This window comes from Pectinophora gossypiella, chromosome Z, assembly GCF_024362695.1.
Source record: "Pectinophora gossypiella chromosome Z, ilPecGoss1.1, whole genome shotgun sequence".
In the NCBI taxonomy this organism is placed as follows: Eukaryota; Metazoa; Arthropoda; class Insecta; order Lepidoptera; family Gelechiidae; genus Pectinophora; species Pectinophora gossypiella.
Genome location: NC_065433.1, coordinates 5,812,379 through 5,830,647, shown reverse-complemented (window position 1 = coordinate 5,830,647; position 18,269 = coordinate 5,812,379). Strand labels below are relative to the sequence as shown.

Genomic DNA, 18,269 nt, shown 5'->3' with positions numbered 1-18,269 from the left:
TTCATTCTGGTATACTGTTTAGTACTAATTAACCCTTACACGACGGCTGGGTTGGTGAGGTAGCTCGCCGAGCTTACAAGCCACACGAAAGAAGAAAACAACAGTGTGCGATACTGACCGGTGTGGGTACGCTTGTGAGCCTTAAGATGCGAGCTCTTGGTGTAGACCTTATCGCAGGCGGGGAACTCGCAACGGTGCACGCGCCGGCGCGGGTCGGTGTGCGCGTGCGCATGGTGACGAGGCGCGTGACGGCGCGGCGGAGCGACCGGGCTCGGCGGCTCGTCTGAAAACCACGTTACAGATTCTTTAAAAATACATTTATCATTCAATGATCTTAAAAGAATGGTAGTCCAGTTGGTAAGACACTTGACTCTCACTTTGAGGTCGCAGGTTCGAATCGAAGGAAACATCACAAGGAAACACGTTCTGAGAAATGCATTTTCGGAGGTATGTGACCTAACCTGTATTGCCAGCTCAATACAGGTTACCTTCGCGGGTTGGAAGGTCAGACCAAATTTATAAAGGTTAGGTAAGCGGACCCTGTGAGAAACGCTAGGGGAATGATGATTTTAAAAGAATGCTGTCAATATTTGTTTCAGTAACTATATTTTGCTATAAGTCACGAGGATCCAAAATACTTCGTACCTGTTTTTTTTTAAGTTGCAGCATTCGTAACTAATTTACTCATCATCTTTAATGTTCCGCCGTGACTTAAAATTGGTGATCAATTATTGTCAACTGTTTGTTATTGGACATAAATATCAAAATGTGGGTCTGGAATATCAATCTATTTCGTTAAGGATTACCGCCTCTGGCATGTATCTGCATGAATTTGGCTGTGGCATGTGCCTACCAATCCACAATCAGGTGGCTTGAATCGTTGAGCAAGCGTGCGGTCTGTCGGTAGGTAGCGAACTACCTAGTAACTCCTAGAAATGGGGCCACATCGGCAAATATTTGCGCTCCAACCCAAATTGAATGTCAACCTGCCAAAGACGACGGCAGTTCAAATACTTCTATTGTTAGAAGTATTGACCTGCCGTTAACTTTGCAGCAGTTCAGTGCCTACGACCGATTACTAGGGCATAAAAGTTCGCGCGAAAGTCGACCGCCAGACCAGACACTATTTACTTAATAGATCTTTTTTTTTAATTAGATAGACTATAGAATTTACTTTTAACAATGTCAGTCAAAATTATTCATTAATATGGTGCAGATGTTCAGCTATTGTTATCATCCCGGGGATGTAGTTAAAATCCACAGAGGGATTGTGTTCTATCTGTGTTAGTGTACAATTTTTCACGGGCTGGTCACTTTTGTTACCATGCGGTTCAACTATCAAATGTGACTGCAAGTTCTTCTGATTACTTGTGGCTCTGCTCACTCCATCAGGGATCACAGACGAGTTTAAATACATCAGCGTCGTGAGGCTTGAGTCTATGAATATGAATAAGTCTTAATAAATGTGTCTTTCGTTGGCATCGGATTGTGAATCGCGGAAGAACTTTTTTGATTCATTCACCGATTTGATTCATTCACCGATTGATTCGGAAACAGTGGGTTCGCATAATGAAGATAGATAGATAGATAGAATCTTTATTTAGGTTTAGGACGTTATATAAACTAAGATAGTATAACTCTTATTTTACCCTAAGGGCCATATTGAACCATTTCAAAAGACACCGGTCCAATCACAGCAGTGCAAAACGACCCGATCAAAAAGATCATTAATCGATTCGCACCGTGGTCCGAACCGATTGCGATCCGACACGACTAAAGATCCGCGTAATGAGGAACTTTCCAGGCTACGCAAAAATAATATAGATGGCACTGTGTAGAGATTTAACGTGATAATTATAGTTGACGACAGGTCGACATGGCAATCGGGGCATGAGGTGAGCCGCGGAAGCGGGGTCGCCCCGCACACCCGCACAGTCCCCGCGGCGTCTTAGTCTTAGTGTCGCACGAGTCCGTATCGACCGCGTTTATCGATTATAATCTCGCTCACATAATTTATTGAATTAGAAATTAACATTAACACAAAAGAAAAACAATAGATTTAAAAGAAATCTAATCTAAATATTTATGGTCAATCAAAATTATAAATTATTGAAAACTAAGAATAATATTTTAGAAATAAAATTAACGTTAGATGATTCAGATTAATAAATATTAACTTAAATGAAAACGTGGTATTATTTTATTCACATTTTGTTACATACATAATAAAAATATATCGATATTGAAAACGTCACGTCACTAGAGAATTGTCGATCTGTCGTCTACTATACCTATTTTCCCATAAATAGGGTAAATAATTATTCAAAAATACAAAGTAGTGGCAGAAGCATATAAGTATATAAAATATTGTTGCTTGATATGTATGTAGGAAGGGACTTTGTCGTCTTCAATTAAACACTCTTAATTCTGTACCGTCGGTGAAAAGTAATACAACTCGAGTTGTATCACTTTTGAGTTATTAGCACACACTTCATGTTCAAAAAATTATCTTTCTTTCTGTCTAATTCTCGTAACTGTAGCTATTATAAATTCGGAGATAATTTTTGTGTTTAGTGATATAAGTACTGTTTGTGAAGGATTCATGCTGTTATAACACGTGTAACATAATTCATCTTAACTTGCATTAAAGTGAAATGAAGATTATCACTAAATATTTTGGTGTAAGTAAATGCAACTCAACATACATTAAAATACACGCAATCCTTGAATTCTCACAGTCCGTGTTTAATGATATAATTTTAGTTGTAACATCAAACACCAAATTTATTTTTTCGTGAAAAGTAATATAAATTAATATATATCAAAATATTTTTGAAAATACGATCTTAGATATCAATAACGTGTCGTGTATAATGATACATACAAGTTCGATTCTATGCGCCACCAGTGTGTATCCTAGGGTGACCTCCGCATAAACCTGTCTATGGGAAGACATTTTGTCTAGAGCCACAGCAAACCATATCTGATCCGCATTGCGAATGTGTATAGGTTAAGTTAGTACCAAACCGTGTTTTTTTCTCTTTCTGCTATAGCCACCTTGTAGTACTTAATTACAGTACCTCAATAAGTTGTGGGTCCTGATCATGGCGTCGTTATCACCATGGCAGGGTTAGTCAAGAGGTATTTGAGATTTGTCATAACTGTCGTTAGTCTCCTTCCCTTAGCTCGAAGCATAGCTGTTTTACATAGTTTTCTTGATTACATGCAGGTTAAGCGGTAGCAGATTGAACGCTGCCTTCATTGCTAAGGAGGTTGTAGACGTGAAATAATGGCTCCAAATATTATCGAGCTCCAATTAATATGCAAGACATTCAATACACGCTGGTTTGATTTTTTATGCAAGCGCCGGTAGTGGTATTTTTGAAACTACACAGCCGTAGATGACAGCTCGGCATCGGCAGCATCGGGATCTGCCACATCTTCTCAAGAGAAGATTACCAGTTTCTCAAACACGTTGAATGGTGTAAATTTGTCGAGCTTCCTCATTTTTATAAAGGGAATAACTGCTCTGAACTCTTGAGCACCACCAGTAATATTTTTTTTCTGTATTTTGATTACATAAGAGAGAATTACGCACAGGACTGTGAAAAATGGAAAGAGGAAGGGGAGGCCTTTGCCCAGCAGTGGGATCTTGTAGGATAGATTAGATTAGAATAAATAATTGGCAACACCACGGGCACAACCCCTTAATTAAACCAGGTCACAAATTTTGTAAAAATCCCAGGAGGTATTTGAGCTTCTGAAAGGAGTTAGTTGGCTTACATAGTCAATAAAAGCACGCATAATGGACCACTTGCGTTTATGCGGAAAACTGAGCCCATTAAAATAACATTACATATGGGACATTCGAGTATTCATTGAGTCAAGTCAGGGGCCTATGGCGGCTCAGTTATAACCCTGACACCAGGGTTGATGGGGTTGGTAATTCACCTCACAATCCACACGATAGAAGAAGAAGAAGATGGGACATTTGCCCGTACATGTTGTGCCGACCCCACCTAGAGTGAGATAAGGGCAGGAAGATGATGATGATATAGTGGGAAGTTTGCCCACTTCACAATAGTGGTCCATACGCGAGGATACGCGGAAAGTCCCCCACGTGTGCTTACGTGTAGAGTTTTGCGGAAACGAGCTCATTTAGCTTAACCATAACAGACCATGGTCCATGGTGGTCATGGTCATGGTCTAAGGATAGCCCTGTGTAATCTATAGGTTTGGAGGTGAACCAATGATCTTCATTTTCACTACCTATTCTTATCGTCAACATTGATTCGACTCCGTTTATCGTTCTGTCAATGTTGTGGGCTACCATTAGACCGGGAATTTTGATAATTCAAAATATCGAATTTTACTTTACTTTAGGGGATTTTGATTGTGGAATGAGTTGTAATCTTTTAAATAGTTTCAGCAAGAAAGAAGTAACACTTACCGGTTTGTGTGATTTTGGTTTAAAAGTACGTAGGTACATCACCTTTATCTCCAGGCCATACTGCCAGGCTAGCCCGAAACATTCCTAATGACCAGTCTTAATATGATTCCTCTTACCTTCATTTGTTAGGGGTGGAAATATTATCATAATTGAATTTGTAAGATTTTGACTGCAAAAATGAACCAAAAGTGGTTTTGATTAGGGGCGTAGTGTAGTGGACAAAATGTGTTTGTAGTGGGCAGCAGTGGTGGTTTTGACCGGTGATTTATGAGTTTTGAGAGTAAAATCATAACAAAAATATCTTATTATCGCCACCTTACACAATATATACGTGCACCATCTTTATATGTATTTATTATTAGAAATTCGTAAAAACATGTATCATTTTACACAATAAAACCGAAAAAATAAGTCATGTTAAACCACTTGACACAAATTCGTTATAGTTTATCGTTTGTGTCAATTGATATAAGTTACGTTTCTTTACTTTTTAAAGAAAATAAATAGAATTTTGCCTTTCTACAACATTATAAAATAAACTTTCTTCCAAGACATTTTGTTTTTTGTAGAATAAGACTGTAAAATTAATAATTGAAATATGATATATCAACGATGACTTTTCTATAGTTATGTGTGTAAAAAGGTATAAGTAGACTTGTATCAATTTACACAGTATAAAAGTTGGTGTCAACTGATACATGTAATTTATTTTGATCCTCTACCATTTCTGTTTAGGTTCTAAATATAACTAAATATTAGAAAAGAAACCTTCCATCATCACCTATCGACACATCTAACTTCTGTACCATTATTCCTTATAAGTCGCGAGCTAGATTTTTTTTAACTTTAAACTCGATTTTCTCAAAACTTGAATTTTGGACTTGTATTACTTTTCACCGACGGTACAGAATTTTATTCGTCTTTTTATTTGGTTCACACCCACGCTACGCACCTTCACAATTCGCCATCTTTTTAATATGTCTATATAAAAATAGTAATACCACTTCCGCTTCTTATTTCCGTCTCTCTCTCTCTCTCTCATACTTTCTCGCTCCAAACGTTCCTTTTCATGCATCATACCTTTCCATTCCCACATGTATCACAATATCTATAGAATTATGATGCTATTTTGATCAGAACAATAAAGGGTGGAAAATTTTAATGTGCCTGAGTGTAACAAAAAGGGTGTCCATGGGTATAAACCCAAAAACAAATATAAAAGATGCATATGTCTGTTATCCATAATATAGAATGTTAACCGAAGGAGAAACTTTACTGCACCATCTACCTATATTGTTTTTCAGGAACGTAGCCTGAAAAGTCCCTTCTTTAATGTTCAGTTTTCGGAATAAATTTTCGTAAATTTCTTCTCCTTATTGAGGTGCAATTATGTTTATACTACTGATGATGATGATGATGTCCTCCCAGACGTATCCGTCGACGGCGACACCCTTAGCTAGTGTTAGCCTGGGCTCTTTCATGGGCGCGGGCGTGACTAGCAAAACCAAATTTAGTTTTGAAAGTCCTGTTGCAAGAAGCACAATAGAGAGTCCCATTTGAGTTATAAGTGTAGTGGTAGGAGGGCTTGATACTACTATGAATACACTGAATGAACATTCAGAGTGCCTTACTAATAGTTTATCAGAATGTCTGTCTATTGCCTGTCTCCTCAGTTACATAGTTCAGGTAACATCAAGTGTTGTTAGATGTTAGTCAGAAGTAGCTCAAAGTTTGGAGAGTCTCAAACAGTTCGCTTATCATAGCCGTGGTTCTGAACTATGAAGTGACGGGAAGCGAGAGAGCAACTAAGTATGCTTTGTATGTCTGATGATGCAGCTCAATTTCGCACAACGTTTACAAAATCCCAATTGGGTTAATCAGACGAACGTTCATCGAAAGATGAACAAAGTACACGCAACTCACCGCGCTTTCTGTGAGAGAATTTAATACGTCATTGATATATTACAAAGGGTGTTAGTGACATCGTAACGAAAACTTTGAGGAATGATTCAGGCCATGATTCTGAGTTGATATCAAGTGGAATTTTTGTCACAAAAGTATGGAAAAATAATTTAAAAAACACTAATGGTGGTATTAATAAACGAATCTCAGCTGAAACTGCTCTCAAGATCATGCTCAAGTCTCTGTTTTTATATGAGAACTGTCACATTGACATGATCTTGAGGGCAGTCTCGAAGCCCACCCTAAATTTTCATGAATTTTCCGTCACGAAAATCCACTTGATATCAACTCAGAATCATGGTCTGAATCATCCACCTCAGTATTCGTTACGATGTCACTAACACCCTGTATATCAATGTAATTGGTGGCGGGTCGCATCGTCACCTATAATGGTCGTGCCAACTGTGTTAGTGAAAACTGCACCTAAAATAAATTAATAACTCATTGGTCAGCACCGGAGTTCGAAACGGCGCTCCCCGTTTGGGAAGCAAGCTGGCTGATTTATTGTCCGCTAGTATTGTTGTGTCCTTACCTCTAGGTTCATCAGAGTCACTCGGGGGCTCGCTCTTCACGGCGGTGATGGTGAACAGCGTCGGGCTGGGGGGCGAAGGGGGGGACAAAGGGGAGGGTGGGGACGGTGGGGTGGAAGATGCTGAGCGAGCCCATTCCTCCTCCACCGGTTCTCGACGCTTGCCCCGCGGTTCCTCTCGGAGATACCGCTCCATTTCGTAGCATGTCTGGAAACGAAGAAGAGCATTCTCAGTAATAAGTTAAATTACATAACAAAACAGCTCACTACTATATCTCAACTGGGGTAGTCAGAGATACATCCATCGGAAGACCTAAGTACCCGCACCTCACCGAGCTTTCTGTTAGCCCTACGATAGGTGGTGAGTCGTATCACCGTTTTTAAAGGTCCAGCCAACTGTGTTAATGAACACTGCACTTAGGATACATTAACTTATTGGTGCAAGTCCAGTACCGGGGTTCGAATGGGCGCTCCACGATTGAGAAACAAGGCGATGCATCACATGCCCACAGTGACTTGGGTTAAATTGGGTTTGGTAATAAGGGCATTGAGGCAAACGTAAAAGACCTAGGTCGACGACGCGTTGAAGACATGGCGCCTTTCGATATAGGTACGTTCATATAAAATGTAAAGAAGTGACGTCAAAGTATATAGAGAACAGGCCGAGACGTGACATTGTCATTGAATAGTCTGCAAGGTGGGGGTTTCTCGTCAATTTTAGTGCTGAAGTTTATGAGTACAGGGGGGTGAAAATGGCCACATCGAAGCAATTCATCTAAAAAAGCAATATTGAAATTTGACATTTGCGCATATAAAAGTAAGTGCGCAATGCAATCAACTGTCAAATAGCAATATTGCTTACATGAATTGCTTCGATGTGGCCATTTTAACCCCCCTTTTGTATGGTCAAAAGACAATTCCAGGGATGATTCACAGCAGAGTAAATTTTTTGATAGTCCTCTGTAGACAGCAAACTCCATCAAGTCCGCTGTTCGTTTGGGGACAGTAGACCAATAAGTTGGTTTGCCCGTAGATGAAAAAAATAAGTTCAATTTTTGAGCAGCACTTAAAAGTTGTCTGCCTTTTGTATTTATTATACGGGAACCCCAGTGAGGATGGTTAGCGTTGTAGTCTCCTTCAGCTATGAATCTATATCTATAATCCAAGGCTGTTAAAGAATTTTTGAACTGAGTGTTTTGGTGGAGTGTATAATGCCACGATAGTAATAGGTCCAGTGCTGTTGTTTTTTCCTTTTGCGCGAATCTATCACCGTTGGATAATAAGCACTTCTTGTGTTTATTTAATAAATTATAAATAGGTACTACGTAAGGATACTCTCCGCGGCTCGCCGAACCTAAGTACCTGATCCATTCCCGATTTTCGTAACCAAACTGAATCTATACATATAGTGACTACGTAATAACAGGATAAATACAACAAAATTAGATACACGGTAAAACGTTAAGTCAGTAGGTAACAACCAACATTCGTCGAGTTTTTGTGAGTAACGTATTTCATCATCATCCCCCTAGCAGACAGAGATAAAGAGAGGTCCGGTTTTTTAGAGAAGCGACTGCCTACCTCCCAACTCGCGAAGGGAAAACCAGCCCGATACAGGTTAGGTTACATAACTACAAAAATGCATTTCTCGGGAATGTGGGTTTCCTCACAATGTTTTCCTTCACCGCTGTGCACGTGATAATCATTTATGGTCTAAGGATGAATTCAAAAACAATTTTGACATCATTGATATATTGATTTAGGCCTGTGCTGGATTTGATCCTGCGACCTCAATGTGAGAGGCAAAGTAAAGGGTGAGTAAAATATTTACATACTTATATATTTTTTAATTATCCGTTTACATTATGGGAAGGATTCCAAGGAGAACCTAGTTAATTCAATAATAAAAAAAATGCAGACGCCTTCTATTTTACCTGTATTGTCTGTTTTCTTGGTATGACACTAGAAGTGTCTGTTTTATTGTGTGCAAATAAATAAATACACTAGTCACCAGACGCTGTTTGACGCGCAACAGGGTTGATGAGGTTGGTAATTCACCTCACAACCTACACGACACGAGAAGAATATATAAATAAATATTTTCGAACTAATCGATATAATTCTGTATTTAATACCTGCTTACTTACACATCTATGGATAGGTGCCTACTCTTTTTTATATTTAGTCGGTTACCGATACAAAAACTATAGCAGACCGCACCAATAGAATCATCAACATCATTGAAACAAAAGAAAGTAACTCTGTCTTCGAGAGGATTAAAACTATACGTTAAATACGGAATAGGAATGAAGTCACGAATTTTAGGTTCGTTGCCCTTTTCAAGGCCAGAATACAAGGGCCACAAACCTCGCGACCCGGTGGGCCCGCGAAGCCCAGCCCGTTGCTTTGTATAACAACGACACAGTGCAGACAATCAAGTTTCTTATTGTTAATTTGCCTTTAGTTTCCGTGACATACTTCATTGCGTACATTTTTTCTAAAACTTCACTTTATTTAATAATTGCATTCTTCTTCTATCGTGTGGGTTATGAGGTGAAATACCAACCGCATCAACCCAAAAGGGTTATTATTGAGCCGCCAAAAGCCCCTGACATGGCTCATGTAATGTCTACATACATCAGTAAGCAGTAACAGGGGCCAACGGCTTAACGTGCCTTCCGAAGCACGGACCATCTTACTTCCAGACAATGTCATCAGTCTGCAATGTCCAAACCTAACAACAAAGTGACTTTTATGAACACAATAGTCACTGGACCACAGAGGCCGTTGCATTAATTTAAATTTGTAGTTAATATTTCCAACTCTATGGAATTTCTAATAGAGCCAGATGTAATTAGTATGTGACAAGATGTGACGAACCTATGGTGACCATTATTGCCATAGGTATATTAGGACTTTGTATCAAAAGTGTCTGTAAGTTGTTTTCTTAATTCCTTAAGGCACTGTCTAACTCATCATGAATTTTGACCTCGAGTTTATAACCTATAAACCGTGATATCATATCGAATTCAAGTTAGAATCATTCAAGTTGAAGAAAAATAGCTTGAAAAAACTTTGGTAAGTACATTGAGAAAATGTGTTTTCGGAGGTTTATTTAATCTGTATTTGGCTGGTTTGTACTTTCGGATTGGAATTGAAAATAGCTTCTGTAAAAAACTGGGCCTCCGTTTAAATCTTTAGGTTAGGTAAGTGCACCCTAAAAACGAGATACCAAACGGTAGGGATGATAAGTACAGTCATGAGCAATATTATGTACCCACTTTAGAACCCTGTCGCACTATCATATTTGACATTTAATGAGACTTACGGTTTAATTTGTCAAAAAGTTAATGTGACATTGTTTCAAAGTGTATATAGTACTCTTTCTTCACCGTACCTAAGTGTTGGCAGTAGCGTAAAATAATGCTTATCACCCCCTACTACCGTATCCAACGATTAAATAAGATTATCGATTAAACACATTTATTATTAATCTGTCTATAGATTATATTTGCAGTGAGAATCGTGTTTCGCGCACGTCGCTGTGTGCCGTCGATGTGTGCGTGCACATGATACAGGGCGTTCTTGGCATACGAAAGAGGTGCGTTCAACGTTAATAGTACGGTGCGCATGGAATAGTCAAGTAATAGGACAACTTATTTTTCTCACTTGTTCAATCGTGAATCGTAGGAACGAATTTATTTTTTTGTGTGTAATCAAAAACTTTCTCTGTTCATATTATACTAATAAGAAATATAAAATGAAACATAATGAGCAGAACGACAATTAAAAAAATCACAAGCATTGCATTAAATAGGAAGAATGAAAATAATTCACGTTAGCTTTAATTAATATAACATGCCAAAACATTCGCTTAAGCAATAAATCATTAAAACAGAAAATAATCGCTAGTGCTTTATTGAATTCGCTTGGCTATGATATCTTGAGCAGAACAAGTGACTAAAAAATATTTGATTAAATCTAATAAAACAATTTATTACATATACATTAACAAGACATTTACAGTAAAAACTTATTTGAAGTAGGTATTTTCACTTCGTTCCTCCCATGACTAACAGTTGTAGGTATCTAATGAACTAAAGTGAATGCATGTAAATTACTTATATATTATCAACTGTAAATTAATAAATCTATACTAAATTTTAAGCTTGCAAAAATATCGGCGGCAATTTATTTAATAATAAAAAGCATTAACTATGATATCTGTGTTCCATAACAGATTTTTAAATATTTAAGAAACATTTTCATTTATAAACTTGATCTTCGGAAAGTTATTCGATGATTAAATATTTATAAAAAAATAATAATATCCTAATTAATACGAATCATGTGGTCACCCGACGTTTCCGTCGTCTCTGCGCCTGAGTGCTTTCACAACCGCCTTTCTCAGTTTCTCGTATTTTCCCAGCCCCGAGAAAATATATTATATCACTTTGCATGACTTACGCCATCAAACCCTTTTGGGGTAGACAGAGCAACAAGTCGTTAGAGGAGTACTAACAGCCGCTTAACCTTATTTGCCATTCTGCAGCCTACCACCTACTATTGCCTACTAGTAATGTATAGTTACATGTTGAATCGTCAATTTCCACATAACCGACGTGTCATCCGCCTTAAGCTACTGCAGCTTCCATAACCTGTATAGCCGGGGAAAAAAACTGAAGGCTGAACCTCGGCACAGGGCCCTAGAAGTTCTTAAATAACTCGAGGACCTGCTTTACCACTTGCTGACTATTATCTGAAGGACTTATTCGGAACAGCTATCAGACACTATCTAGCAGATATTAAAACAATAAGAACGTACAAGACCTCGATTAGCAACAATAAGGCAACAGGAGAACCTAGTCAAATAAGATACGACACGATAAAACGATACATTTCTATGGAATTTATATAGAAATACTAAACGTGGTTAAACGTCGTAGACATTCTCTGTTATAGAATTCATAATTTAAATTCGTTAAATTTGTCAAAAAGGAAAACATAATGGATTGTCAATCATCTAGACTGGCTTCTATTTATAGATTAACATAAACATACAGAAACAGCCTATATACGTCCCACTGCTGGGCACAGGCCTCCCCTCAATCAACCGGAGGGGGTATGGAGCATACTCCTTATTTGCCATTATGGAGCTACTCCACTGCGGGTTGGTGGAGGTGTTTTTACGCCTAATAGCCGGGAACAACGGCTTAAAGTGCCCTCCGAAGCACGGAATCATCTTACTTTTTCGGACAATCAGGTGATTCAAGCCTGAAAAGTCCTTACCAAACAAAGGACAGTCTCACAAAGTCCCCATTTCGACAATGTCCCCATCGGGAATCGAACCCGGACCTCCAGATCGTGAGCCAAACGCTTTAACCACTAGACTGGAGGCAATAGATTAGCATTATATAATTTATTTTTGCAATATTACCCCTCAATTAAGTATTTACGGGAAAAAAACGCACCTCAAAGTTTGAAAGCTGTAAAAAACCAAATGAAACCATTTATCACGAGTCAAAAGTTGCTACTTGTGGAATTAATCTGAAGTTATGAAACATTTTTCTTAAAGGCACGCGAATTATAAATACTTTTTTTATAAGCAGAACGTAAAGCAATTTTAACAAAAGAAAGACGAAAATGTTCGTCAGTAAAATATTATCCTAGCCGAGCATTGAACCTGGAACAGGAATACTTTTAGGTGAAGTGTAGTGTCTTGTTTATTACACCACAGATATCATGGAATCGTCGTTCTAGATAAGCCGAATTAGTATACAGATCTGTATCTATGGCTAACATGCGCACATGATAAAATTTTGTCACAGTTATTTTATCGATTCTGACGATATAATTAAGTCGTTTTGTCGAATGGTGCTAATACGAGTATGTGAACCCAAATAAGTCATAACATAATCATGTGCCACGCATGTTAGCGTTAAAAACAAACATCGATTTCGACAAAATTTATTTAATCGATCGATAATTTTATCACTTTGCGCATGTTAACCCTGCTGGTAAAATAAAAGACGATTGTTGTATAATGACAATGATCCTACTGAGAGACCACAAAAGCTTTACGTTGTGGTTTCAACGTAGTGTGTCGCGTCGCAACGAATCTTGTACTAGCGTGTACAAAAAGACGCGAGTGTCAAGGCACAGCGTCGCAACATGCAACAGTCTCCACCAGTGATGTGCCCACTTTGGAAACATGCATATAGGATACAAGTACAAGAAAAAACACTTTGCAAACAAAAGCAGCCACTCTGACGATTGACGGTTAAATCGTAAGGACACTGGCTGCTTTCAGAGTTTCTACAACAGGCACATTCCCACTTTGGAAACATTCACGGGATCACCACATCACAGCTCACGACACATCGTGTCGTCTCGCTCTAACACGGTTAAGTACGTTTCACGACCACTTAACACCACATAAAAGACCATGTGATATTAAGAGTAAAAACGACCGGCGACACTTACAATGTCAACAATAGGAACTTCACACGCAAATGAAAGAATAAAAGTGAAATAAAAGGGAATTGATTTCACCCAACCACTAGCTACCACGTCTAAACAATAAGCTATTATATTAGATACTACTCATGAACTATTCAGGTAACGGTTAGCACATAATCAGAATGTAAACGAATTGCGACTTGGTTCTAATGTGTATTCATGTTAGTAAATACACTTTATTGCACAGAACATAATTTTATCAATCAGACATAAAACATGAATACACTACAACAACGCTTTATTGCTCTAGATAAATTTCTTCCGGGCAACCACTACCAGGAATCAAACATTTACTACATTTGGACTTGGACTTAGTAGGTATATTTATTACCAGTACCTAATTACTCGGGTCATAGGATGGGTGACCACAAAAAAGTTTTCATCTCGAGCTCCTCCGTGCTTCGGAAGGCACGTTAAGCCGTTGGTCCCGGCTGCATTAGCAGTCGTTAATAACCACCGATCCGCACTGGGCCCGCGTGGTGGTTTAAGGCCCGATCTCCCTATCCATCCATAGGGAAGGCCCGTGCCCCAGCAGTGGGGACGTTAATGGGTTGGTGATGATGACTCGTGATAGAAACGTTTTGGCTTTGATCATATAATAAGGAATAATACTACGTATAGAACGCAACTTTCTCCTCCCCACCAGCGGCTTAGCCAGGTTTATCTCACCCCCCTGGTCTTAAGTCTTCAATCGTATGGGCGCCAAACGTCACACAAACAGATGCGCGTGTACGGAGTACGATAACGTCAATGTGTAGTGTCTGTGTAAAACGAGGTGTTGTGTATGAAGTGTCTAGGGTGTGCTTTGAGGTTGTTTTTCTTTGTCTGCACTGCTGCATTTGTGCTCACGTTCAAATAGAATTACTTAGGTATACCGGCATCCTCTCCGCTGCAACTTCGCTTTTAAAGCGATGTTTCGTTCATGAAAGTTAAAGAAAACATTTATCTGCATGTAGGAACTTATATTACTTACAGCAAGGAAACTGAAAATAACGTAAATCCGACTGTCCCGTTCCTTGAAAGAGTTATAAGTTCTACAGTTTTATGACAATTTATGTCACTTACTTTTATACGCGCATATGTCAAATTGCAATATTGCTTTCTTAGATGAATTGCTTCGATGTGGCCATTTTAACCCCCCAGATAGTGCTGTGGTTATTACACCTCGTATGTAAACAGCAATCTGAATTAGTCAGTGTGTTCGAGGTTAGAAAACGCCGAGTGTAAAACTTGCTAACCAACCGATAATTTCTCTGTTCCTTGTAGTATACAGTTCCCTATTATGAGTAAGAAAGGGCCCTTTGCTTAAAATAATCATTTCTGTTTACCGTTTCAACAGTACAGTCTAAGCTAACCCTTTGATTGCGTAGGAAAGTTTCCAGAAATTAGTGGGTTTTCAAGATAAAGTTAAAATTCAGTGGCTGTTCTTTCTTATTGAAATGGTTACTCTGTACTGTCTGACTAACCCAAAAGTCTATAAACTAGTATATCAATACCATTGCGAACCCAATGAGAATATTTATTCTATTATAAATAATATTTATTTTTGTATTTACAAATAGACTAATCCACTTTTACCTACCGATATTTTTCCGGTATATCGACTTCCTTTAGCCTAATTACCTGTCGCCATTTTTATATTAGTGGATTATATCACAAAACTCATATTATTTTAAAAGATCTTTGATCTTCTTATAAGTAGTAACCGGGGCCAACGGTTTAACGTGCCTTACAAAGCACGGATCATATTACTTTCGGACAAACGGGTGGTCACTGGTCAGCCTGCAATGTCCTAAAAAAACCAGGGCCGATAAAGTAATTTGAACTCGGGACCTCCAGATCGTGAGCCGAACGCTCGACTACTGGACTTTATATCCTCATGTCTGTGATGAAATCTAAAATAATATATTTTCGTTTCTCTCTGTCTGAAAGTAAAAGATCTACTTATTCTATTTCTGGTAGATACAAAGAAGTAATGCGATATCCGACACAAAACAGATATCCATCACTTTATGCACAGTAACTCGAACCATAGAGATCCGCTTACTACACAATATACAACGAAATATTTATGGCGCTGTCAAACCAGTCAGTCGATTTCTACGCAAAATTGAAACAAACCACTTCAAATACATCCGTAAAAAATATCTTGAATCCCGTAACGAAACGCAAACGGTATCCGAATAAAAATACGTCGAAAACAAAAATTAAACAGAGCGGACCCCCTCGTTCCTAATTTAGACATTCGCTATCTCTGTCTCTAAAGTTCGGAGATAGGTTAAACAAAAGGGACGGCAAATGCGATGACGTCGGAAGTGAGCTTCATGGAAAGATGAGCCCAATGAATGAGCGGTGTTGGTATCTGAAGTGTTGTGCCCTGGTTTTTTGAATATGGGCAGTGAATGAGTGACTCATTTGATTGTTATTGTTCTCGTCAATCTATGCATTTTAATTGCGTAGGTACTTTAATTATAACTAACTTAGTATATTATTTCGGTCGTGTACTAGGTTCAAGATTAATTATGAAATTCTGATTACCAAATAAAGACCGATCTAACACTAACGAAATACATTTTCTTTTTTCAATTTAACTTTATTATGAATTTTAATCAAGAAAAACGTACGTCCGACATTTTATCACGTTTTTCTATGACGTCACAGTGTGCTTTTTCATACAAAATCCCACAGTAATTTCGTGTTTTGACGTTTAGTAAAAAGTAACTGATTTGACTAGATGGAAACTAGCCTTCTACACATGAAACTTTAACACCAAGTGTGTATCTTAATTTCTGAACTTACGGACCACCGAACACTGCACCCAAGACTTCATCATTTTGTCATAGATACAAAATTGACGATTTCTCCTATACCCAAAGGTTGTCTGGAAAAGATTACTACCTAACAATAAGGCCGCTCATGGTACTCCTGCTATTTCTCTTTTGTTTTGTAATTTTGTATTTCCGGTGTGCGCAATATCGTATTTGTTATGGTATGATTTCATAATTCGGTAGGAACTTTATTATGATGATGTACCTCCCAACAGTGTATTATGATGATATAATCCAGGCTAGTAAAAAAATACTATATTAACCCGAAATTAAAGCATTTTCTATCGCTCCTCTTTATTTATTATTGTCCTAAACACTAACCATTAAGTACTTTAAACTGTTTACAACTGTAAATGGTCGAGTTGCTTCTTAATTATCCCGGTCTAAACATGGCTTCTTTTTACAAAGAGAGTAATTAAAGGCACCTAGAAAAGAAAACAAAAAAGCGTACCGTCCCTAACCAGAGGATTATACTGTTTAGTACGCTTACAAAAGCTGTTTAATTATCCCGGAAAATTGAGGTGGGAAATGAAAAGCGAAAATGGATGGTTACAAGACGCTTAAAAGCGAAAAAATGAGATTACCGCTGCCGCTTCTGTGGTTAAAACCGCTTAGTATATAGTTTTGAAAACTGACAATTAGATACCTATGTATTTATTACAAACTGTGTGGGTATAACTTCGTAAGCAGGTTAACGCACTCTGGCGCTTTTTCTTTACCCTCAGTAGAGTATTAAAAAGGGAAATAAAATATAATATATAAAATAAAACTTGTTTATTATGTGAGAAAATATTTCAGAGGCAAAATCAGGAATCTTAGCTAAATTACAAATGTTTTGCTCTTTTTTTTTTGACGTGACTTATTGTAGATTTGCCGCAGATGGCATTAACTACTTGGCCGGACAAATGGGGAGCGCTGAAGGCTCTCACCCGGTACAGCTTCAAGGAATCGCAGATTTTTAATTATAATTTTCTCTTTGTGAGTTTCTCTAAGCACCGGTAAGTGCTATAAAAACAAAAATCATTAAATGAAGCTTCCAAATCAACGTAATCTAAAGATACTGCTATTTTTATTACTAGCTTTATTTTCATACATTTTGTAGGGGAGTCTTGTACATTTGCCGCAGGTGGCATTAACTACTTGGCCGGACAAATGGGAAGCGCTGAAGGCTCTCACCCGGTACAACGTTTAAGACAACAGGCCTGAGGGTGCCCAGTTGGGCGCGAACCTCGGCTCAGGGCGTCGTCTGAGTGAAGAAATATTTGAAAGAATTAATCGACCCTAGTGGGTCGATAAAAGTAAGAATTGGAATTTTGTATGGAGTTATGCATGGAGTGACTGGAGTGTGTCCAACAGCATCGATACACCAACAGCTATTAACACACATTTGTACCGATGCAGAAACGCATTTGTGTCGAGTCTGTATCGCGTTTGCATCGATGCAGAATCGTAGACGTGTACAAAACTAAGTTGCAGGTGACTACGTATTATAATAATGAATTTAGAACAAAAAGCCAAAAACGGTTGATAATACGGTACGATCTACTCTAAACCGACCAAAGGTATGATAAATGTGGACGAAACAAGAGAAGTATTTATTAACTCAAAACAAAATACACATAGAAAAAGTTCCGGTATGCCTAGACGCACACAATATTGTCCAAAATAATAATAAAGTACGTCAGGACGAAGCAAATTTAATTCCATTATCTCTGCCTACCCCGATGGGACATAAGCGTGAATTTTATGTATGTGTCGTGGCTAGATCTTAGAATTGATCATTTCATGTTGTGTTCGTTTACATGACAATAGTTTCAATTGTACAAAACATGAAATCCACCGTTTCCCTTTACAAAATAGTTTAAATTGTTATCCTTGCGTCCCATAATAGACCGGCCAATCCGAAAATACAACCAATTGCATCATAAGGCGTCCTAGTATGGTATTTCTGACGATGACTCACGCGCATTATTACCCGGCT

General features: G+C 38.2%; 1 protein-coding gene across 1 annotated transcript in view; it reads right to left on the bottom strand.

Annotated features, from left to right (window-relative positions):
* LOC126380154 (Krueppel-like factor 7) overlaps positions 1 to 18,269 on the bottom strand; it is a 149,605-nt gene that overhangs the window by 8,790 nt on the left and 122,546 nt on the right. Inside the window, exons 2-3 of the mRNA XM_050029414.1 lie at positions 6,945 to 7,149; positions 119 to 283 (exon numbers count right to left, since the gene is read on the bottom strand). Coding sequence (XP_049885371.1) covers positions 119 to 283; positions 6,945 to 7,149 — 370 coding nt within the window. The remainder of the gene's footprint in view (positions 1 to 118; positions 284 to 6,944; positions 7,150 to 18,269) is intronic.